Below are 23,837 nucleotides of genomic sequence, written 5' to 3'. Positions count from 1 at the left end.
TACGAATGATGATTCATCTGGAATGTCTGATGGGCACTTTGATGGATTCTTTATATCCGAATAAGGTGATATGATGATGACAACAAAATACTGAAAAACAGTAAGCGCAAGACAGGAGAAGCACAAGGGGAGAGAAAAGGCCGAGACAAGCAGAAAGAAGAAAACGAGAAAGAAAACTGTAGAGCTAGTAACAAGAGGGAAATCAAAACGTGTGTTAACAGTTGAAAGCTAAACAAACAGAGGTACAGTGCTAAAAAAAAGACTGGACATGGAGAGAAAAATACATATGAGCAGAACAAAAACTACACACAGTGAAAAAAGTGAGCAAGAGGCTTAAGTCACAAAGAAGGCAGTAGCTAATCGACTCTATTAGCAGATCAGTAGTCACGGCCAAATCCCTTGGGTTCATCATAGACTGTAACATCTCCCAGCAGCACATTAGCAAAAAGGCTTAGAGCGTTTGGTATCAGCTCAAACTGCTCCATACGATTAGGTCCTTCCTCCCGCTACAGGACTTCTGGACCACAGTCCAGGTCCTTGTGATTGCACGCATTATTGGTGGAAACACGTCCTAGCTGGGCTTCCTGCTGTACACATAGCCAGTGCCAAGGAAGTCCATTATGCTGCATCACAACTCACAACAGGTTCTAAGAAAATCAACCACATCACCCCCATTTTGCATAACCTACATTGGCTACCTATACTCACCAGGATTCTCTTCTTCTGGTGGAACATGCTTCTCCAGGAGCTAGATCATAACAAGGCTTGGAATAAAACCAGCATGCAGGGAGAAGACCAGGAGACAGTCAATCTTCTACTATACCCCAGCATAATGGAATCCCATCCCGGTTGTGATCAGGACCACTCCTACGCTCTGACAGTTTAGAAAAAAAATGTAAATCCCTTCAGTTCAGGATAGTTCTAGGAGTAATTTAACATCCACTGTCCCCTAGATACATGTACTCATCCTGTTCTATCTAATATATGTACACAACGCCTCCCTGTGCTTGAGCTAGGTTTGTGCTATATAAAAACATATACCATACAAATTAATACACATTCTTTTTCACAAACATCTCTCTTGCCCTCTGGCCATCTCTCTTCAATCTACTTAAACCTGCTCATGCTCCTTCTTCTCACGCCTCGAACACTCTACAATGTTACTGCTGCTCTGCCTTCATATACCCACCGACACCCTGTCTGAAATTAGCATCTTTTATACCAGACAAACTATGCCTCCTTGGACATCTTTCCCTTTCTTGTAAACTGCTGAAAACCTGGAATTCGCCTGCTGTCGGTAGTAGTACTGCTCTTGTGGAGTTCTGCTCTTCAGGTCTGCGCACAGCAGCACTCTGTGGTGAAATGAAATGGAATTCTCCTGGAGCACGATCAACAGTGCAGTGATAGGGGGGGCATGATGGCTAATGCACGTGAGGAGGTTTTGTAGTTCTACAGTCCTTTTGGAAGTATTTTTTCTGTACTTTGAAAATGATAAACCCTTCATCCACAGTGGCCCTGATAATGTACCCTCAGTGGGAGTCTGTGCAACTCGAAAGGGCAGACTCTTAGGGAAATGGGGCTTCAGGTTTTCAGGTAGATGAATGAGTCTACTTACATTTGGAGAGGTGTGTTGTGTTCCAATGTAACAAATCCCGGACAAATGGTGGGGGCATGGTGGAGTGGGAAAGGGGATCCTGCCCACACTGCTCTTGGGTTCGTCACTGCTTAGTAGGCAGTGGTACGAGCCCCTCATGGCCAACACACTCTGTGTCCCAAGAGCCTGATGGGCTTTGTCTTTTGGAACTCTATTCTTTGCATTCTACCTGTACTATGGAGTCTGCCTGCTCCATAGCTCTTAAAGGCATCTGTGTTTTTACAACTGCAGGACACAGCTCCTTCTGGGCAGTGTTGCTGGAGACCCTTAGGGTCCTCTTTTAAGATAATTGTTCTGTATCCTCAAGTAACTACAGTTCTTAAGGATAGAGAGATACTTAGTATCTCTCCCAAAACTCTATAGTTTGAGAGATTGGCAGTCACCACCGTCAGTGGAGTGCCAAAGGGATACCTAGCATCCCCCTTCTCTAAGCTCCTGCAACTTTCTGTCACATAGACCATCACCTAGTTACAGCTGGTGGGACTGGACGTGGTGTACCAACTATTGTGTATTTTATACCGCAGGCTACGTCTATAGCCTCGATAGTGCACAATAGGGGCACTCAAATACCAACTTGGGGCCTCCCTTCTTTTTTCCCCATTACTAGCATGGTTGTTCTTTGTTAGCCCTTCTTCTACCCTTCTGGGAAGACGAGATCAGTGTGTGTGTTTTGCTTTTGGCGGGAACCCGTAGGTATCCCCACCTAGGATTCAGAGTGTCTGGGCAGTCAGGAAGAGGGAAGGAGTTTTCCACCCCCCTGTCCTTTGTCAGAGTGCCTGAATAGGTCCACCTCCCACAGGGGTCTGGCTGTCCTGATTGGACTGCCAAACGCCCCTTTCTGAAAATGCTGAGAGAGATAGCAAAGGAGTGTGTGGTGGAACTGTATAAAAGGTGAGGCTTCTGGAGTGAAAAGCAAGTTGACCACTGGAAGCTGAAGTAACTGAAGGAGACAACTAGAGACACCTGCAGACCCTTTGCAACTCTGTGAAGTGACCACTGCTGTCCTGACCCTGTTTTCTGTGCGACAGAGGAGCTCCAAAGAGGACGACTCCTTCCCTTTGGCTGGTGGGACCAACCAGTCCCAAGACACACTTTTAAACATGCCATCTCCCGAGTTCCTATGAGTACCCAGAGCTGCGGAACCCCAATACCAGTAGACTTGCCGCCCATTTCGAATGCATCGTTGTGGAAAGCCCGAATCCGTCCAAATCTTTGCTGAATCCGTAAGGACACTCCAGAGATCCAATCCAACTCGCCCAGACCCCCTCATCAGATGATCCATGTCCTTTGTTGGTGCTGCTGCAAAGGTGCCAAAACCGCTGAGTGAACCAAGAAGTTGCTGAAAGTCATGTCACAGGTCCTCCCTCGAAACTGCTGCTGAGAGACCCCACCTTCAGTCACCAGACCAAGGAATCCGGAGGTCGGGTTGAGAGCTGCTACAATGCAAAGCATCCAGCATGAGCATTATCTTCTAACCTAAGGTACTGTGGGGAAAAAGATATTGCTTACCTGATTCCAAGAAGTTGCTCCAGAGAGTTGGAGTGCACGTAGAGGTGTCCAGGGCAACCCCCTCTTATCTCTGACCAAAGCTGCTGCTTTTGTCCTCTTTTCAAGTCCGTTTTAAGGTATCCTTTGTTAGTTGTTAACTTGCTGCTTTAATAACTCTATACACTGGAAGAAATCCATAGGATTGTCAAGACTTCAAGTTCTCTTCGAACTGCCTTTAGCTAGGGTTGCGTTTTTGGACTTACAATACTTACTAGGCGAACAAACGGTCTCTAGAACCTTGAACTAAGTTCATGCTACACTAACTAATCATTTTCCTCCCTTTAAAAGACGTTAAGATATGTGCTTGCAGAGTAAATGTATTATTGTGTAAACCGTTCAAAACCGCATGAGTGCACAGTTACCGATAATACGAAAACATTGGGCCTCAATATGAGTCCGGCGGTAGCCGTGCCGGGAAAAACCGGCAGGCTGCTGCCGGACCAGTAATACCATTCCGCTTCTGTGATTGCCGGAATCACCGGGGCATTACAACCCAGGTGACCCGATAATTCTGGAGATGGAATTCTATAAATCCCCATTCCCATGGAGTCCCATAGGACTCCATGGGAATGGGGACCATGGAAACACTGGTTCCGTCTATGACAGAGGCAGTGTTTCCATGTCCGCCTACAGGCAGGTGGTGTTACTTCCGCCAGGTCAGACCTGGCAGGAATGACACCTCCCGCCTGCAGGACTCAGAATCAGCCGGTCCAGAAACAACGGTGGCGGAGGATTTACCGCCACCGTTGTTTCCAAACCGGCAGGGTCATAATGAGGATTGTCTTTTCCCTTTCTGCCGTTGCTACAACTATAACCGCGAACAAACACAAAAGTGAAAGTGCCCTTTGAAGTGGATTATCAAGTATTCCTAAGTGTTCTAACGTAAACGTCTGAAGTATTTAAAGTGATTCTGGTGTAAATATTATAAATATATAATTATAAGTGTAAGTGCTTCTTTTTTGTACCTGTCTTGCTAAGATTCAGTGTACTTACCTACAGCTCACATCTTCCTCTTAGGATAAGCCTGACTGCGTTCTGCCACTCTCCCAAGGTCCTGAGTGAGCACAGACTGATACTAAGAGTTGGAGATCTACAAACCACTGGGATAGCTTACTAAAGTCTTACTGCCAGTACGACTTTAGGAAAAATCCACTAGCATGCGTCGTCTGCTCTCTCTCTCTCTCCCAAAGCTTTCCTCCAGTCCTGTGCGACAACAAACTGCCTCGGTTGGGCATCTCTCATTATCCTCACGGTCTTCCGTATGTCTTCCTCTGCCACCTGTCATGCTTCCCACCCTGCGCACTCTCGAGTCTTCTTTCTCTGTTCCTGACATACTCCTTGACGTCTCCATTTCCACATCTGATCGGGGGATTTAAATGTCCCACTTAATTGACTGGGTTGACAACAACTAGACTGCACATTGGTTTCAAAGTCACATTTCCTCCACATGAACTCTTTCGGTCTCCTCTTCGTCACAGTACTTAAAGCTTTCTGGGACTTGCAGTTCCCATAAGTTTCAAATGATTTTGGATCACATTGTTCAACAGTTGTGTTTGAAATATAATTATCAACATTATCAGATGTTGTATGTACTCTATGCTCATCATTCACACATGGAGCTTGAATAGGTAAATGTTTAGAAGTGTTTTCATAGTTTTATAATCAGTTGGTTTTGAGTAATGGCAGCAAGCCATCAAGAACTCTGAAATTAAGGGATTTGTTTCACAACAAAGAGAATTAGACTGCTTCTCTTCCTATGGAGTCACCACTCTCGCCTGACCTCCATCTCCTCCCATGTGATCCGCCCTCAGAATACCACCCCCAGGGTCAGAATCACGTAGCGGCTGCATTCACCTGGCCACATGGGAGGAGACTTTAGGCCGGGTATCAGCGATGACTCTGCAGGATTTATCAGAATGGTCAGGTGCTCTTTTTTTGGATCTAAGTTTTATAGTGAAAGGAATTCTGCACTTATTACCTGGAAATCGGCAGTTACTGATCCACCGCAAACATCGATTAATTCTGTCATATCATAGTAGGCATCAAAGGTCCATATGCAGCTCTTGAGATTCAAGTGCTTGTAGAGTTGGATGGTCTTCGGCCCTCTCACACTGGGATCAAACTGGTATGGGCGATCATATCCTGGGCCAAGGGCAATGCTGTCATAGGTCACCTCGTCCAAGAATCCTGCTTCTGGAAAGAAGGAGAACGAAAAGTTATTACTTACAACCAAGATGCAATAGGTTGTGTAAACATAAAGGACTCATACTAGTTTCTAGTAGATGTAGGAACTGCATGGTATGTCTTAAAGAATCTGGCATGGTGGGTTCACAATTTATGCATGTGTTATATGTGGAAAATGCTAATATCAATTCATCCTTCCAAAGGGCATATCTCAGGATATCAAATTGATGCTGAGCAGGCCTAGGAATCATATTTTTGAGCTTCTTTCAAACGGATTGTTACACTAATACAAAGAACACACTTGGATTTTTTAAAGAAAAGTTAAATCGCTGCCGGACTGAAACACAACATGACTACAAATTGCAACAGCTGAAGACAGTGCTTTATAAAACATCAGTGGAATATCAGCCATCACGTGCCCACTCTCCAAATGAAAGAAACAACGCAAAATGTAGAAAAACCTGTTCAAAACTGAACAGCGGATTTCGTAATGAAAGCAACATTGAATACAAATACACTAGGGGTGAAAAGGGTTGGGTATGGATGAATGAGAGGAAAGTGGAAGGCCACACAGTGCATAGGGGGAACCACACCCATAAAAGAAAGCAAAGAGAAGGTGTACATTTAAACCAATGAATTTTATTTGATTAGAAATATCTGAGCATGGGCTTGGAAAGAAGCACAGGTCCGATATCATTAAATCTTATAGATCGAGAAAGGGGGAAATAGGTGACAGATGGGCATGATCCCAATTGATAATGGTCCGATCCCTACTGAGGTCTATAATGCTAATTAGCACATCGTGAGAAAATAAAATACTGTAAACCAATACATTTTCTGACAAATCACCAAATATGCTGAACGTTATGTTACCTTGCAACTGGTATGACGTGGTGCTTATTTTTGTGAACCTTTGACTAGAGCTTAGAATCGGAACACAGAAGGGTTATTTTAGAAATATGGGATGTCTTTGTATTTTGGAGCATGTTATACTTTGAAGTGTTCACTTTTTTAGTGTGTCTGTACAATATTACACCCCCGTGAGTATTAATATTAGCTGGCTCTGATGAAACATTCAGCAATATAGTAGATTCTGTGCAGTGTGTGTTTGTACATTTGACTGTGCTGCCATCTAATAGTTTGTAGTTGCAACTATTTTTCATAGACATCCAAAGCCTTTTATACATATGGATGAATGCAGGTTAAATATGAGGATTGCACTGGAGTATGGTGTTAATCACCAATTCACTACTTAAGAGAAATAAAGATTTCTTGAAGCTTTGACTTGTTTTTGTTTTCAGGCTGAGGTTTAAGCATGTACGATCCGGGCAGTCGCCGATGGCACCACAACAGCCCACTGACACACCAGCTCAGAGGAGTCTTACAAGGACTCCCCCTTGCTGTCGTGGTGAAGACTTCATATTGCAATGGAAAGTGCCCTGTTCCCAGGCTGGAGCAGGGTGTCAATGATTTCAACAGAGCACTGTTGCCATACCAGCATGGGGCAGCCTTTGGAAGGTTACCCCCTGCTGGTCTGGCAGCAATGCTCAGTTTTATCAACTCTCCGCTCCAGCACGAGAGCATGGCGCTTTCCATTGCAATATGGTACCAGAGCTACGTCACCATGGGTTTGCAAGCCTGTCCCATGCTAGTGTGGCACAGAAACCCCAAACTGTGTCCTCCCCCCTCTTGTCGGGGGGTGAGAGTAGAGGAGGGATAACATTTTTCCCTTGGCGCTGCCAGGGCTAAGGCTGGCCCTATATACAAGGGTAGGTGGGTAACTGTGCACAGCAGTATGAATGTGCATGTGAGCACATGCAACTATGTGCAGCACCCATGTTTGCTGAGAAAGGCCAAGTGCCAAAGTGGATCCCCAGCACAACGCAAGTACAGGCCACTTTGGCAGCACAATGTCTGATCCAGTCCTGCCATAACCGCAGGAGCTGCTGCACCGCACAGACCCACAAAAGCACCTCAGTCTCAGATAACTGGCACAGTAGCTGAATACGGCCCCACCCCCTCCGTGCCCATACCCCGGGAAGGGGTAGTGGACAAAACAACAAGCAGACTGTAGGGACGAAAAAAGAGTTACAAGATAGTCATTTCATGCTCTTAACAGCGTTCCTCTACCATCACTCCCCAAGAATCATTTGTACCCGTTATCTTCTCCGGAACTCTCAGAGTAGTGAGAAATTTAATTGAGAATTACTTTCTAATATGAAACAATTATCTTGAAATAAAATCTCTTTTAATGTCTCTTGCAGATAATTTGTATTTGAGCCTGTGATGAATCAATCTTCCTTTTATTATGACTTAATTTACCAACTGTTCCTAAATATTCTATATGAACTAACACAACTAGTTTGAAATACCATTACTAGAGATTGAAGAATTGTGCTTGTAACTTCTGTTAATAGTTCCTTTACTTGATAAAACACTTCCCCGTTTCCTTTTCATGGGAGCGTTAGTAAGGGCAAGCGGCCACGCAAATGACTGCAGATAGCACTCTGTATATAGACACAAGGGAGGTGGGGGCATGGGGGTGTCGGCAATGGCATTGTGGGGAGGTGGGTGCGGTTGGTGTGTTGGGGTTTGCGTTTTGTGGAGGCTGGAGGTGGGTGGAGAGGGTGTTTTCACATTTCACGATTAACTCATATTTCACTTGAAGCAATGCTAGGACATTCAATATTGTGTGCATGTGTTTAATTCATAACGTGACCATATTCACAGAGGTGCATAAGCATGTGGATATCAATGTACTCAAAAGAAATTGTCAATTGGTTCTTCGTGTTCAGTAGGTGAGTGTTCTATGTGTGTCAGTTGGGCCCAAGCTGCAGTTGTGTGAGGCTGGCTGGTGGGTGGTGTGGCGTGTGTCTTTTTACCAGCCCCAGTCCTGTCCCACTGTATATATCTTGCAAGTAACTGGAACCTGTACGTTATGTATATATAAATAATAAAAAAATAATAATATATGCATCAATAAAGCCTCCTGGAACCTTCACCCTGACTCCACAGCTGGACTGTGTCTGAGCAACTAAGGTAACTGCATACCACACATATTACAACAGTCTATTGCATATTTCTTTTGCGGCAACCCGATATTGCGATTTATGTTTTTTATTTCGGTTTGGTTTGAAGAAACATGCACCTTTCTTAAAATGTTTTTTTACCAGATTGTATTACATTACACATTTCTCTGCAGGTGGCAGTTTTGTCTAACATATGCAAATAGTCCAGGAAGCATCGTTTGTGACGTAGTACGTATCTTTCTTCCTTCATTTTTGAGTTCAAGCATAAGTAGTGCGACCATAGAAGTAACATATATCCGCCTGCTGCCCCACCACTAAAGACCAAAGAAGTATTTCCATGCTTCCAAGATTTCCTATGCACTGAATAAGTGGGCCGGTTTGAGTGGCTTTCCACTAAAAAGGGTTAAGTTACTTACCTGTAACTCTTGTTCTCCAGCACGAGTCTGACATGGATTCACATGCTCATGAATATTCCCCATCTTCAGGCTGGGAATCCTCGATAAAAGAAAAAACAGTTTCACATTTGCTTGAAAACTGTATTTCTCCTATAAGCCAATCAATGTCCTCTGGGTCACACTGCCCTCATCCAAAGACAGTCCTCTTCCTAAGCATCACACCTGATTGCCATCTTCAGATTTTTATTGCATGCTTCAGTGTTGGGAGTCACATGAAAGGCCCCCTAGGATAGTAGGGTTGGGCTCAATTCAGCAAGGGTACTGAGCCGTGAAGCATAACATGAAAACAAATGAGTGTGCCCTTGCTAGTGAACAATACTCAAGGCAATTGTTAAGTTGGACCGGTTCAGGTGTTTAAGCCGGTCCACAGTTTAGTGGAAGGGTTGGTCTGCTAAGTTGCAGATCCAAGCAAGAGGTAAAAAAAATGTACAAATCGCTCACTGTGTTCAAGAATACAGAAATTAGAAAGCAATAATTTATTTGCTAATACAAACAAACATATAGTGCATAGATTTTTAAAACAATGCTGAAGAATGCAACATACATATGCAAAAACAATAACAATTCATAATGACATCAAATAACAAAAGAAAAGTGTAGTATATACAACAGGGTGAACATAGAAAACTGTATGATTAGTATACGGATGGATTTCCATAGTCTCATTATTGTATGACAGTATACATGCTAATATAAATGGGTGGGTATTCTGTGAATAAATCCAAAGGAAAAATTAGAAACAGGAGGGGCTATAAAATCGCCCAAATTGCAAAAGGTGTCCTAATTTATAGGAAATTTCCTGTTTAAGTTTCGTATTCCTTCTAATTGTCACAATAAATGTTCCAGGGTCATAGGGAAAACAAGATATCTTTTAGGCCAACGTGGCAGAGACTGAATGTACAGAATCTGGTACAACAGGGAACCATACAAAACAGGTGTTCCCAGTTCGTATCACGTTTCGGCGGATTTGCATCAAATTGCGTCTGCCTCATCAGGGCTCCGTAGGGGCGACCCTGCCGGTGCTATAGATCCCAGGTTCTCGGTTCTGATTCACTAAGAGGCCAGGGGCTGAGCATATGACTTCCTCAGGCTGTGTCCTGCTGAGAGATGCGGACCTGTACAGTGGAGGGTAGGCTCTACATCATGTGCTGCTGATCGGGTAATGATGATTCACTGCAGGGAGGGTGGGTTGAGAGTACAGTGTTATTTCTTCTGGTCAACCAACTGTTTGCTTTAGATGGTACCTGGATAAGTCAGGATCACTCTGACAATGCTAATCTCAAACACCTCCAGGAACAGCTCGCCTGCTGGAGCCGAAAGGATGGCTGCACGCACGTGTAGTCATTACCCGATCAGCAGCACATGATGTAGAGCCTACCCTCCACTGTACGGGTCCGCATCTCTCAGCAGGACAAAGCCTGAGGAAGTCCTATGCTCAGCCCCTGGTCTCTTAGTGAATCGGAACCGAGAACTTGGGATCTATAGCACCGGCAGGGTCGCCCCTACGGAGCCCTGATGAAGGCGGATGCAATTTGATGCAAATCCGCCGACACGTGATACGAACTGGGAACACCTGTTTTGTATGGTTCCCTGTTGTACCAGATTCTGTACATTCAGTCTCTGCCACGTTGGCCTAAAAGATATCTTGTTTTCCCCATGACCCTGGAACATTTATTGTCACAATTAGAAGGAATACGAAACAAACAGGAAATTTCCTATGAATTAGGACACTTTTTGCAATTTGGGCGATTTTATAGCCCCTCCTGTTTCTAATTTTTCCTTTGGATTTATTCACATAATACCCACCCATTTATATTAGCATGTATACTGTCAAACAATAATGAGACTATTGAAATACATCTGTACACTAATCATACAGTTTTCTATGTTCACCCTGTTGTATATACTACACTTTTCTTTTGTTATTTGATGTCATTATGAATTGTTATTGTTTTTGCATATGTATGTTGCTTTCTTCAGCATTGTTTTAAAAATCTATGCACTATATGTTTGTTTGTATTAGCAAATAAATGATTGCTTTCCAATTTCTGTATTCTTGAACACAGTGAGCGATTTGTACATTTTTTTTGACCTCTTGCTTGGATCTGCAACTTAGCAGACCAACCCTTCCACTAAACTGTGGACCGGCTTAAACACCCGAACCGGTCCAACTAAACAATTGCCTGGAGTATTGTTCACTAGCAAGGGCACACTCATTTGTTTTCATATCAGTGTTGGGAGTCTCCTTGAGCTCCAACCTATATTCTTCTTCGTACATGTTTTTACAGCAAAAGTTTGCGATTTATTTTCTGATTTTTGTTCCATCATTTGACGGGAGGTCGATTACCGGCAGTGGGGACCCGCTGTCAGTGAATATCATTTACATTGCAGATCTTCATCGAAGTATTGAGAAGGCCTGAGCTTGGGCGTACTTTGCGCCTTTTCCACTATGTCTGAGGAGAAGAGGAGCCTGATTCAAACTCTACGCTAAGTGTGGATTGAGGAATGTGTACGTAGAGGATCAATATCATAAATGTCTATATTGCCTGCATCCAGACCATGCATGTTATGTTATTTTATGTTATGTTATTTTGCATTTATATAGCCCCTTATATACCATTGGTATGGTCTGAAGGCGCTGGTAGGTTGAACGCCCTTGGGAACCGAAGTTCAGATCATAGAGAGAGTAGAGAGAGTCAAAGGTGTGTGTGAGCACTGGGTATGTGTGCACCTGGTGCGGTATTCGTGTAATAGCTGCTTCTTAGCAGTAGGTGTGGTGGTTGAGAGATCAGCAGTATGTGTTCGTTCTGGCAGGATTTATCCAGACCGAATGTGGCTGCTTTAGGCCTGAGGAGAACGCCTGGCTGGGGGGGGGTTGTAACTAGCAGTGTTTACTTAGAATGATGTGGAGTGTGTGGCGGATGTTAGTATGAGAACAGTTATACCGAATGGTGTCATAGTATCTCTGTGTTCTAGTCGAGTGGTGGTGTAAAGGAGAGAGTAAGCATGGTGGTGTGATATGATGGGTTATATGTTCTTTCAAACGTTCTCTGCATTCCAAACCATACTATATACGTCACGCAATACTATGCGCTCCAGTCTGTTCCATGCACTCCTATCCGCTTCATGCACCCTAGTCTGCTCCACACATTCCGGTCCACTCGATGCACTCATGCACTCCAGTCCGTCCCGCCGCTCCAGTCTGTCAGGCATGCACTCCTGTCTGCCCCACGCATGAACTCCTGTCTGCCCCACGCATGCACTCCTGTCTGCCCCACGCAAGCACTCCTGTCTGGGGAAAGGAGTAAGGCCCGTCCAGCTGACCCTCAGCAGGGGGCGGAGCCACACGTATACTGACCAGGAAGGAAGGGGGGGGCACTCAGGGCAATGAGCCTTCATCGCAAAAGGAGGCGTGTCAGCCCGAATCCTACACATCTGGTTCATTTCACACTCCAACCAAGGGATATGTCCCTAGATATTCATACAACTCTGCACACACTGGTGTCGGAAATCCAGCAGAGACTAACCCCGACATCTGGCCCTGCTCTGCCTCAGACCCCCGCCGAAGCTTTCGGCCTTGAGCCCACCTCATCACAAATGAAAGTCTGAGGATGTGACTGGCCTACTGCGTCAGCCAACTCCACCTCCACATCGCGACCTAACCCCACCCGGTGCCTGGAACTGTTGGGGAGAATTCTCAAAAATTTTCGAATTCCCTTCACTTTAGAGACCCCCAGCAACTTTGCTAGATTTTGAGGATTTGATTTTTTTACCTGGAGAGAGTGTGACCCTTTTTCCCACTCTCTCATGTGTTTTGAAATGTGTTTTACTCTTGTGTTTCCTTTGGTTATGGAGTCTAAACAATTCCATAGGCATCTTCTTTTCATTTGTCACACAGCACCCTCAGTGCAGTGGCACAGGGAAACCTTTTCAGGCTTTCCCAAGGTTTACATACCTTCTCTAGGATAACCTACCGTTTCCCTGAGTAAGTAAAGTGAAATTGACTTTACTATTCTTTTTAAATTCCTAGACCCAGCACACCCTATCTTACAATAGAGCGCTGGAGGGGTTACTTAGTATCCCCTGTGTCTAGATACTCATGTAGCAGTCCAATGCTACCCTTTCTTCTCAGAATGGCTGGTGGAAGTGGTTTTACAACAAACAACCATGATTTTTCCTGACCGGGAACACCGGTAGCGTTAAATCGCGGGACCCATGTTTTCCAAAATGGCGTCTGAGCCCCCTCTGTAAAAACAGGTCCCAGTCTTTTTTTTACACCATTTCTTTGCAGAAAGGTCCTTCTAGAGTTTTGCTCTGTGCGCCAAACCAGGATTGGTCTCTTTGTTCATTCGCCTTTGGCGGGCTTCAGTGAACCCCGCTTCTGGCTCCAGAGTGTCTGGGGTAGTCAGGAAGTGTGGGAGTTGCCCGAAACTCCCTGTGCTTAGTCTCCTAGGAGACCCAAATGCACTCTGTGATGATTGGCAGGCTGACTGTCCAGCAAGGACAGCCACCCTGCTGGGTGAGTGGCAGCTAGGCTGGAATGAATGGGAGAGAACTGAATAAAAGGCGAGTCTCTTGGCTTGGAAGGCAGAGTCGACTACTAGACAAAGGAACCGAAGAAGAGCTTGAAGAGGACGGCTGCTGCAACTCCTGGACCATTGGTTTGCCCGGTGAAGTCCTGCTGCAGGTCCGAATCATCAAGTTTGCATCGACAGAGAAGCCCTGCAAAGGACGACTTCTCCCTTTGAGTTGGTAGGACCAATCAACTCCTAAGTAAGCCACCTATCTCGGAGCTGGTTGCATTTCCTCAGAGTGTTGCAGGAAACCGTAGAGCCAGGGAGAGGGACACCAGATTGTGTGCGTTACTTGTAAGCTGGCCGAAAGCGTTTGAAAGATCCTCTGGACTCCCACGACATCGGACCGACCAAGCCTGTACCCCCTCAGCTGAGTTTGGGACCTTAGAAGCAAGGACAGTCCACCTTGACAGCCAGGATCAGCGTTGTTACCAGTGCAGTAACTGAAATGCAAAACAGCCACTGAAATTGAAGTTTGCCAGTTGCAAGCTTTTGACCGTCCCAGTGTAGTGCATGAGTCCCCTGACGTCCCCCCTCTTGTCCCCACAACCGAGGCCCAGGAACAGCGAGAGCTGCAGGAACTGCCAGGAACAGAAGTCATCAGCTGCATCTTTTTCTTCATTTTAAGGTACTGTAAAACAAGACAGAGAACTTACCTCTCACTGTGAAAGCATGAAACTTTTGCAACTCACAGGCCTAATCAGCTTCTGACCCAACATATGATGATTCTTTTTACAAACTACTTCCAAGAACTTGTGCAGAGACTTTTCCGTTTAATTACCAGAACCACTTTAACTTATCCAAGACTTTAGCCCATTGACTTTGGCCTAGCCTATTGAACTGAATTGACTCTTCTGCTGAACTCAAAGTATTTGCACTGTCTAAGTATAATTGTAGTCTTTTATGTTCTGATAACCTTTGCCTTTTACTCCTCTTGAAAAGTATTGAAGTATATTTGTGTGTTATTATAGGATTGCCTCCTTCAAATGAATGTTTTATAACTGACTGATTAATAAATTAATAAGTATTTAGCCAAGAAACCTTGAGTGTAAGAGTTTATTTGAACACCTGTGATTGTAAACCTCTATGTAACATCATTACTGCTCACATTCCCCTTTTGAGATAAGCCTGGCTGCTCAACACGCTACCAAAACTGTGTAGTACAGACTTATACCAAAGGTTGGTTTGCGTACACCTGTAGTCATAGTTGTGTGTAGTGTTCCCAGAGGGTACTGCATACAAACTTTGCCGAACGCACTCATGTGTTGCCTTTTGCCCTGCCTGCACATTTTCACTACACTGCTCAAATGGCAAAAATTTGGAGGTGGGACCTGGCTACGCCTGACTGTACTCTATAAAATTAGCTCCTATGTAGGGGCCAGCTCATATTTTGGATCACCTATCATATGAGAGTAAACCCCAGAGACTGGAAAGACATGAAACAAAAATCTCCATGAAATACCCTGATGTTTGAAAGCAAAAATCAAAACAAGCAAGTTCTGTCTCAATGCCATTTATATCATGGCGAGGAGGGACACCCTGATAACCCATCACATTATCAGTAATCTCTTGAAGGCATAGGCATGCCGGGTTTACATACAAAAACACCAAGGTCATTTTATTGAGCTGCAAAATACACCGGTGGGAACCCATTATATATAGACATACAGGTAGGTCAGACCATGCCAGATTTTTTGTTTTTTACTCTGCCGTGCAAATACAGTAAATGCTGCCTGCCATGTAAACATGTCTGGCAGCATTCACAATGGGTCCCTTTGGAGTCAGCCTGCCTTTTTTTCCCCAACAACTTTTATTTGAGTTAACATGTTGTGAGTACAGAAACAAGCTCAACTTCAGATAAAGTACAGTGTGACCAATTTTGGGAAACGGCCCCTGGATCGTCAGGCTTGCTAGACATGGGTCAGCCTGCCTTTTGCTGGTGCACGAAGCAGGCGTGGTTCCATGTCATTTCAACGACAGTCATTTACTTCGAAGTAATTACTTAGAAATGTTACTTTGATTTTTATTTTTACATTTTTTTTTTAATTTGGGGGAGGGGGCGTCCTCCCTTCTCCTTCACTGCTACGCCTACCCCAAACTCCTCCCCACCCCCTTTTTACCTATAAAACCACAACTACATATATTTTTCGAAGTAATCACTTTGAAGTACAATTACGTTGAAGTAATTACTGCTGTTGAAACCACAGATGAGGCTGGCGGACCTCGTAGGGATCTCTAGCATTTGTGGTGCAATACTCCGCGGTGACCACTGGATGTCGGACTATGCACAGCATGTGATTCTAAGCAGATTAACAAGCATCAGAGACAAGCCTTACGCATGGCTTTTAAGTTTTCATTTGTGGTATGCAGGGCTGAAAATGAGCCCCCTAGTATACAGCAATAGCGGTCGGAAGCCATACAATTTTTAAACATTTAAATCTGATCATTTCCCTTTCCGACTGTTTCATGTGCCTGATAACTGTGAGCTTCTTCACCCTAAGCAATATGTTAAAATCACAATCAATGGTGCACTGTCAGCGTTGTTAAAAGTGAAAAACATGGTCTGAAAAGAGATTACCTGAGATGCCGTTCAGGTCCCTAATGGTGACCAGGTTGGAGCAGACATGCTGGTGCCTGTAGATGGACTCAGATAAGAGAAAGTGCAGGTTGTGCAGAGGCATGGTGGAAATAAGGGGCAGCATTCCATCCTGGTGGGGAATTTGGACGGAGATATGTATTCTGGAGAGAAGAGAGAAAAAATATGAGTTGAAAGGCATCACGTCAAACGTCACATGCATTTGTTTGCTTTGAATTCATTGCCATCTGTGTGGTCAGTGGAAACCGTAATGCCCTAATCCAAAGACTAAGGCGCTCATTACAGTTTTGGTGGTATCACCAGCTCATTTTCAGGATACCCTCGGCCTCCTCTTCTCCTTCCCTCATCTCTGACTGTCTTTCTGCTATCCAGGAATGGTATGCCGACAACGACCTCTGCCTTAATGCCAGTAAGACTGAGATTCTACTCATCGGCACACCCACTCCCTCCTTCACTGCAGCTCTCTGGCCGGCCTCTCTTGGCCCTCTTCCTGCTCCTACCTGCAAGTCAAAAAACCTCAGGGTTATCTTCGACTCCACACTCTCCTTCTCTCCTCACATTTCTGACGTTTCTAAGAAGTGTCACTACCAGCTGCACCTCCTCAAAGGTATCCTTCCTTTCCTCTCCTTCCCCCAGAAGCTCACTGTCTCCAGAGCCCTGGTTCTCTCGAAGCTGGACTACTGTAACAGCCTCTATCTAAATCTGCCTGCCTCTACTCTCCGCCCTCTGCAACTCATCCAGAACAGGACTGCTAGACTTGTCCTTGGCCTCAAACCCAGGGACCGTATCTCTCCAGGACTGAAATCGTTACACTGGCTCCCTGTGGCTGCGAGGATTAAGTTCAAAACCCTCTGCATTGTCCACAAGGCCTTCTGGGGTCAAAATACCTTCAACTCTCCCTTCCTAAATAACTTCCTTCTCGAGCACTTCGCTCTTCCGCCTCCAACTCCCTCAGGGTCAGCCGCTTCTCCAAGCAACGAGTTGGGGGGAGATCTCTCTCCGCAGCAGGAGCCTCCCTCTGGAACAGCCTTCCTGCCTCCCTGAAACTTGAGGAGAACCATCTCCGGTTCCGGAAGCACCTCAAAACCTTCCTCTTTGCTTCTGCTTTCTCTCCCCCTCTCCCCTGCTAAATCACAAACTGTACTGAATCAGCAACTGGGCCACTCACCAATCTCGGTCCTTGGCCCAGCCACTCTCCTCTGCACTGCCTTCCTTGCAACCCCTGCACTGCGGGACTGTCTCTGTATCCCTACAGCCCCCCTTCCCAGCACTTGTCTGCACTTATCTTGCACTTACCACCAGCTGGCCCTTATTATTTATCTTGTTCATTACTAACCCTGTACTGCACTTTCCCCTCTCCCTTCCCCCTTGCACTTTTCCCGTCCCCCCTACCCATGCACTTGTGCGATCTGAATGACACCTGGCCTAGTAGGATCGTTGTCCGTCTCCCCTTGTTCCCCCCTCCCTGCCTCGTCGCGCCTTGAAACACTTGTGTATAGGTGCGTTACAAATGCCATATCATATCATCAAGTCGGTAAATCCGGCGGGATGCCACCAAAATGGTAATAATGTTTCCGCTGCTTGGAATGGGGGAATGACCTGCATATTCTAAGTGACGGAAACGTCTGTAAATCCCGGAAATTGCCAGAATTACTGACACAGGAATTACTGGTGCCAATAATTCCGGCATTAATTTGCCAGTAGGGGCAAGATTTTTAAAAAAAAATATTTTTATTAACATTTCTTCAAACAACAACTACTATAGGCACGTTGTGCCAACATTCCCTCTGCCCTCCCCACCCCCGGTACACTTCAGCGTAAATTCTGCTGGCCATCTTCAGATGTGGTAGAGAAGGAACAAGTTACTTACCTGTAACTGTTGTTCTCCAGCATGGGTCTGGCATGGATTCACATGCTCATGAATATTCCCCGTCGTCAGGCTGGGAATCCTCGGTAAAGAAAAAACCAGTATCAGTTTCGTTTCTGATCTGTCTTTCGTAGTAATAACCAATCACTGGTCTCTGCGTCATACTGACCACAGCCAATGACTACCCTCTACCTAAGCACCGCCTCCGGCAGCCATCTTCAGATTTGGAAGCACGTGAAGTGGCAGTATGACCAAGTGAAGAGCCGCAGAGGGGTAGGCGGGAGGGTTCGCATGTGAATCCATGCCAGACCCATGCTGGAGAACAACAGTTACAGGTAAGTAACGTGTTCCTTCTCCAGTATGGGGTCTGGCATGGATTCACATGCTCATGAATAAACAATACATAGCAGTACACACATGCACAACCACGGGAGGTGGCAAAGGCTCAACATTAAGCATTGCATCAACTCAACATTAAGCATCTTACCTCCTCACCAGGCTCACCTCAGGCGAACAGGTTGCGCAGCACTGCTTGGCCGACCCTGGACTCCTCCCTGGAATCCCGATCGACGCAGTAGAACTTCGTGAAGGTGTGCGTCGACCTCCACGTAGCGGCCCTGCATATGTCCAGCAGGGGCACACCAGAAAGGAACGCCGTGGTAGCTGCGATCGCTCTGGTGGAATGGGCTCTCGGACGGCCGGGCAGCGGTCGGTTTGCCAACCGATGACAGTACATGATACAGCCGGAGAGCCATCTGGAAATGGAAGCCTTCGAGAGAGCCTTCCACTGATTGACAGGTCCAAAGTTCACAAAGAGTTGTGACGTCTTCCGAAAACACTTCGTGCGGTCCACGTAGAACTTCAGCGCTCTAGCCACATCCAGCGAGTGCAAAGTCCTCTCAGCCGGCGACGAAGGCGACGGGAAGAATACAGGCAACACCAAGGGTTCGTTGAGATGGAAGTCCGATGGTACCTTGGGCATGAAGGAGGGGTGCGTCCTGAGCACTACCCTCGTGTCGTGAAAAGTCAAGTACGGGGCCTTGCAGGAAAGGGCCTGGATCTCTCCCACCCGTCGTGCGGAGGTGATGGCCACAAGAAACGCTGTTTTCCACGACAGAAACTTCAACGGGGCCGAGTGCAGAGGCTCGAACGGAGGCCCCATGAGCTTGGTCAGCACCACGTTGAGCTCCCACGCCGGGGCCGGAGCCTTCACCGGCGGGAACGATCTGAACAGTCCTTTCATGAACTCTTTCACCAGACGATGAGACCACAAGGACGTCCGTCCCGTGGTTCTGGTGTATCGGGAGATCGCAGCAAGATGAATCTTGATGGACGCGTGTGCCAGTCCAGCTTTAGCCAGCGTCAGCAGGTACGGCAAAACTTGGGGAGCCGTAATCCGTAGAGGGTTAATCTTCTGTGCGTGGCACCAGACAGAGAACCTCTTCCATTTGTGTCCGTAGCATTTAAGAGTCGAGGACGCCCTGCCCTTTGCAAGAACCTCTCTGCAGTCGGCCGGTATGTCGTATCCTCCAAACTCTAGCGCTGCAGGAGCCAGGCCTGCAAGTTCAGCGATTTCGGGTCGTGGTGGAGGATGGCGCCTCCTTCCCTGGAGAGCAGATCCGCGTCCACCGGCAGCTTGATTGGCGGGGACGCTGACAAGTCCAGAAGGTCCGGGAACCATATCTGCCTCGGCCACGCAGGTGCGACGAGGATCATCCTGCACCGTGACCTCTTGTGCTGATTGACGAGCCGGATTAGCAGTGGCAAAGGAGGGAACGCGTAGAGGAACAGGCCCTCCCAGGGGAACGAGAAAGCATCGCCCATGCTCCTCGTCTGGGGAAACCTGCTGGCGAACCTCCAGCACTTGGAGTTCGTCGCCGTCGCGAACAGGTCGATCTGGGGTGCGCCCCACCGTCGGAAGAGGCGATCCACTAGATCCTGCCGTAGTTCCCACTCGTGGCACGAGCGCAGCTCCCTGCTGAGTGAGTCGGCGATGGTGTTTCTTATTCCTGCCAGATGAAACGGCACCAGAAACATCCCTTGGGCGACTGCCCAATGCCACAGGTCCTGCGCCTCCTTGGACAGTGCTGGGGACCTGGTTCCGCCCTGTTTTCTGATGTAAAACATGGTGGTGGTGTTGTCGGTGAAGATCCTCACCACCTTGCCCTTGAGGGACGGAAGGAAGGACCTGAGGGCCCAAAACACTGCACGGAGCTCCAGGACGTTGATATGTAAGGATTTCTCCGTCGGGAGCCAAAGGCCCCTTGCGTGCAGATTTTCGGTGTGCGCTCCCCAACCTTCCAGGGAGGCATCCGTGGTCACTGTCTCCTGGTGGGCTGGGGTCTGGAAGTCCATGCCCGCCGTCAGATGCGCGCGGGTGCCCCACCACCGGATCGCTCGTCGGAAACTCTCGTCGAGTGTGATCCTTTCCTCGAAGCTGCCCGTCGTTTGGATCCAGCGCGCATCCAGGAACTCCTGCAACGGGCGCATCCGGAGCCTGCACATGGGAATGAGGTAGATGCAGGAAGACATCATTCCGAGGAGGGACTTGATGGACCTCACCTTGGCCGCGTCGGCCACCAACATCCGCTGCACCTTGCCCAGGATGGTCCTGGTCCTCTCCTCCGACGGGGAGGCCAGAAGGGACACTGTGTTGAGCCTCGCTCCCAGAAACAGAGTGTCTTGCGTGGGTACCAGGTGGGATTTGGCGTAGTTCACGGAGAATCCCAGGTCCGTGAGAAGTTGGACGGTCCTTGCCGTGTGAACCACGGCGAGCTCCCTTGACTTGGCCCGGATGAGCCAGTCGTCCAGGTAGGGGTAGACGTGGATCCCTTCGCGGCGCAGCTGAGCCGCCACCGGTGCGAGGCACTTGGTGAACACCCTGGGTGCCGACCGTAGACCGAAGGGGAGGGCTTTGAACTGGTAATGCCGCCCTTGGACCACAAACCTGAGGAATTTTCGGTGCCCCTTCAAGATGGGAATATGGAAGTAGGCATCCTCCAAATCCAACGACGACAGGAAGTATCCTTCCTCCAGCTGACCCAGGACGTGCTGGAGGGTGACCATCCGGAACTTTTGCGTCTTGATGAACTTGTTCAGACGTCGCAGGTCCAGGATGGGGCGCCATCCCCCCGTCTTCTTCTTCACGAGGAAGTATCTCGAGTAGACTCCGGAGCCCCGAAGCCTCTTTGGGACGAGTTTGATGGCGCCCTTCTTGAGCATCGCCTTCACCTCCAGGAGAAGTTGAGGGACGTGAAGTTCTTTCCTGGCCACGGGGGGGACGCGCGGACACTTTCTTTGAAACTCGAGCGCGTGGCCCCGGGCCAAGGCGTCCAGCACCCAACGGTCGGTGGAGATGGACTCCCACACGCTGACGAAGCTCGCCAGCCGGCCTCCCACCGGGGTGCTTCGGTGGGGGCCCGACCCCCCGGCCGGTTCAATCCTGCTTCGACGAGGCTTTAGCGCCTTGTCCTTGGCGACGACGGCGGGGTCCGCCAGGCTTGCCTCGTCCTCTGTAGGCCTCCTGAGATGACGAGCGGGCCGCTTGACGGTAGGAGGAGAAACCGCCGCCGGAACCTTTGGAGGCCCCCTTGCCTCCGCTGCTCCGAAAGGGCGTCCGTCGCTGTTGCAGAACTCCAAGGGCCCGGGCCGTCTCGGTGTCCGCTTTAATGGCCTGGAGGGAATCGTCCACCGTCTTCCCAAACAGGTTGTTCCCATCGATGGGCATGTCCAGGACTCTGGTCTGAACGTCTTGACGGAAGTCCGTAGCCTTGAGCCATCCACGCCGCCTAAGGCAAACGCCGTTGCCCAACTGGCGGAACCCAGTGTCGGCGATGTCCGTCGCAACGGTAATGGCGTGGTCCGAAGCCATCTCACCTTCCTGCAGGATCTCCAGGGCCTCTGCCCTCTTGTCGTCCGGCAAGAAGTCCAGCAGGGGAGCCAGTTTGTACCAGAGCTCCCTGTCGTATCGGGCCACGATAGCCAAGGCGTTGGCAGCTTTAATCGTCGTCCCTGCAGACGAGATGACTCTGCGTCCCATAGCGTCCAATTTCTTTCCCTCGCCGTCCGGTGGGGAAGTCGATGTGGAGGCCGCACCCCCCCCCCCCCCCCGGGACCCGGTACTTTTTCTCGTACCGGTCTCTTCTAGCCGGCGTCGTGGACGGGTTCTTGAGGAGGGTGAGGCCCTCATCCCAAATGTCGTCCAATAGAGGCACCGCGAGGACCGTCTTCCTCTTGGCCTCGCGCCGCTGATAAAGGAAACCTTCCTTCTTCTTCTCCTCAGGGCAGAGTTGGAAAAGCTCGGATGCCCTGGCGATCATTGAGTGGAACGATCCAATCTCGTCGGGCGGAGAAGCCCTGGTGGGAGGCGACGACGGTACATCCTCGTCGTATACCTCGTCGTCCGTACCCGTCGCTGCCGTGTCAGTCCCCGTATCATCCCCTCGGGTGGACGGGGAGGAGGGCTGGAAGGGGCGCGACGGCTGAAAAGGAGGTGGAGGGTGGATCCTTCTTTTCTTGGTAGGGGGAACACCAGAAGGTCCCGGTTCTGGGTCCCCCGACGGGAGAGGTTCCGTCGGCAACGGTAGTCTCGTCCTTATCTCAGAGCATAAGGACTGTATAGCCAACAAAATGGCCGCCGAGTTGTCTCGCGGCGCTGGCAGAGGGAAATCCGACGGGCGATCAGGGGCCCCGTCGGTACCCTCGACGATGTCGTCGTCACCTGCGTCGGGATCCATCCCGACGGGCCGGTCTTCTTCCACGCCGAGGCCGTGGCTTAAGACCTCGACCAGTTCCTCCTCCGAGGTTGAGGCCGAATCTACGACGACGCCCTGCCCCCCCTTTTTCTTCCCCACGGGGGATTTCACGGGGGTCCTATCGATGGGCACAAAAGAGGACTCCCTCCGAGGTGGCAGGGAGACTCTGAGCCCCGAGGTCGCCACCACTGGTGTAGCCTCCACAGGCTGAGCCAGGGCCGCCGCGACAGTTTCGATAGAGGGCTTGGCCGGATGGATTAAGGCCTTCACCACCTTAGGTGCGCTCACCGCCTTATCCTTGAGGGGGGGACACTGCCTTGATCCCCCTCCGCCTTCGAGCTCGACCGGGGCCTCTCCAGGAGCTTCGCCGGGTGCTCGGCCTTCCTCTTACCCGACCCAGAGCGTTGGCTCGTGGTTGATGGTGCCGGGGAGGGTGCGCCCTGCCTGGCGCCCGTAGAGCCCGACCGTTCGGCGCTCCCGGTGCCAGCGGACTCGCGGTGCTTGGCCTTATGTTGGACCCCCGTCGCCGGGGCGTCCTCAAAGGTCTTAGAAGACTGCTCGGATTTCTTCCTTTTCTTCTCGCAGGACGGGCTCTTCCCTTCTAGCCAGTTGGCGAGACGTTGATGGCGGTCCTTCATGGTCCACTCCGACATGTTGCCGCAAAACGCACAGTCCTTCTCCACGTGCGTCTTGTCCTCATGTAGGCAGTAAAGACAAAAAGAGTGTTCGTCCTCCTTGAAGACGTTCTGCAGCTGGCATCCAGGGCAGACCCTGAACAGCTTTCCGGGCGTCGAGCTTCCCTTCTCCTGGGCCATGGCCGGGCCTGAGAAACTTCTGGAGTCCTCCAAAAGCATAGCTCGACGAATCTTCACCCTTGAGGGGCGCAGACGAATCTGAAACGGGTCCCCGTTGATCGGATGGTGAGTCGGTGGAGCTTGAGGCTCTTTTGACCGAAAAAACGAAGTTTTTGAGAAAAAAACGTGAAAAAATAGCACTAACTCTCGAGAGCAATAGCACGAGGATCCCAACACATGAACGTGTGGTAAAAATCTGAAGATGGCTGCTGGAGGCGGTGCTTAGGTAGAGGGCAGTCATTGGCTGTGGTCAGTATGACGCAGAGACCAGTGATTGGTTATTACTACAAAAGACAGATCAGAAACGAAACTGATACTGGTT

General features: G+C 48.5%; 1 protein-coding gene across 1 annotated transcript in view; it reads right to left on the bottom strand.

Moving 5' to 3' along the window:
- The window catches only part of FRAS1 (Fraser extracellular matrix complex subunit 1), a 1,618,415-nt gene that overhangs the window by 134,774 nt on the left and 1,459,804 nt on the right, over positions 1-23,837 (bottom strand). The window contains exons 63-64 of the mRNA XM_069626341.1: positions 16,023-16,183; positions 5,181-5,395 (exon numbers count right to left, since the gene is read on the bottom strand). Coding sequence (XP_069482442.1) covers positions 5,181-5,395; positions 16,023-16,183 — 376 coding nt within the window. The remainder of the gene's footprint in view (positions 1-5,180; positions 5,396-16,022; positions 16,184-23,837) is intronic.

This window comes from Ambystoma mexicanum, chromosome 6p, assembly GCF_040938575.1.
Source record: "Ambystoma mexicanum isolate Mex_15411 chromosome 6p, UKY_AmexF1_1, whole genome shotgun sequence".
NCBI classification, from domain to species: domain Eukaryota; kingdom Metazoa; phylum Chordata; class Amphibia; order Caudata; family Ambystomatidae; genus Ambystoma; species Ambystoma mexicanum.
The sequence above is the reverse complement of the archived record's forward strand: the minus strand, read 5'-3'. Positions and strand labels throughout refer to the sequence as shown.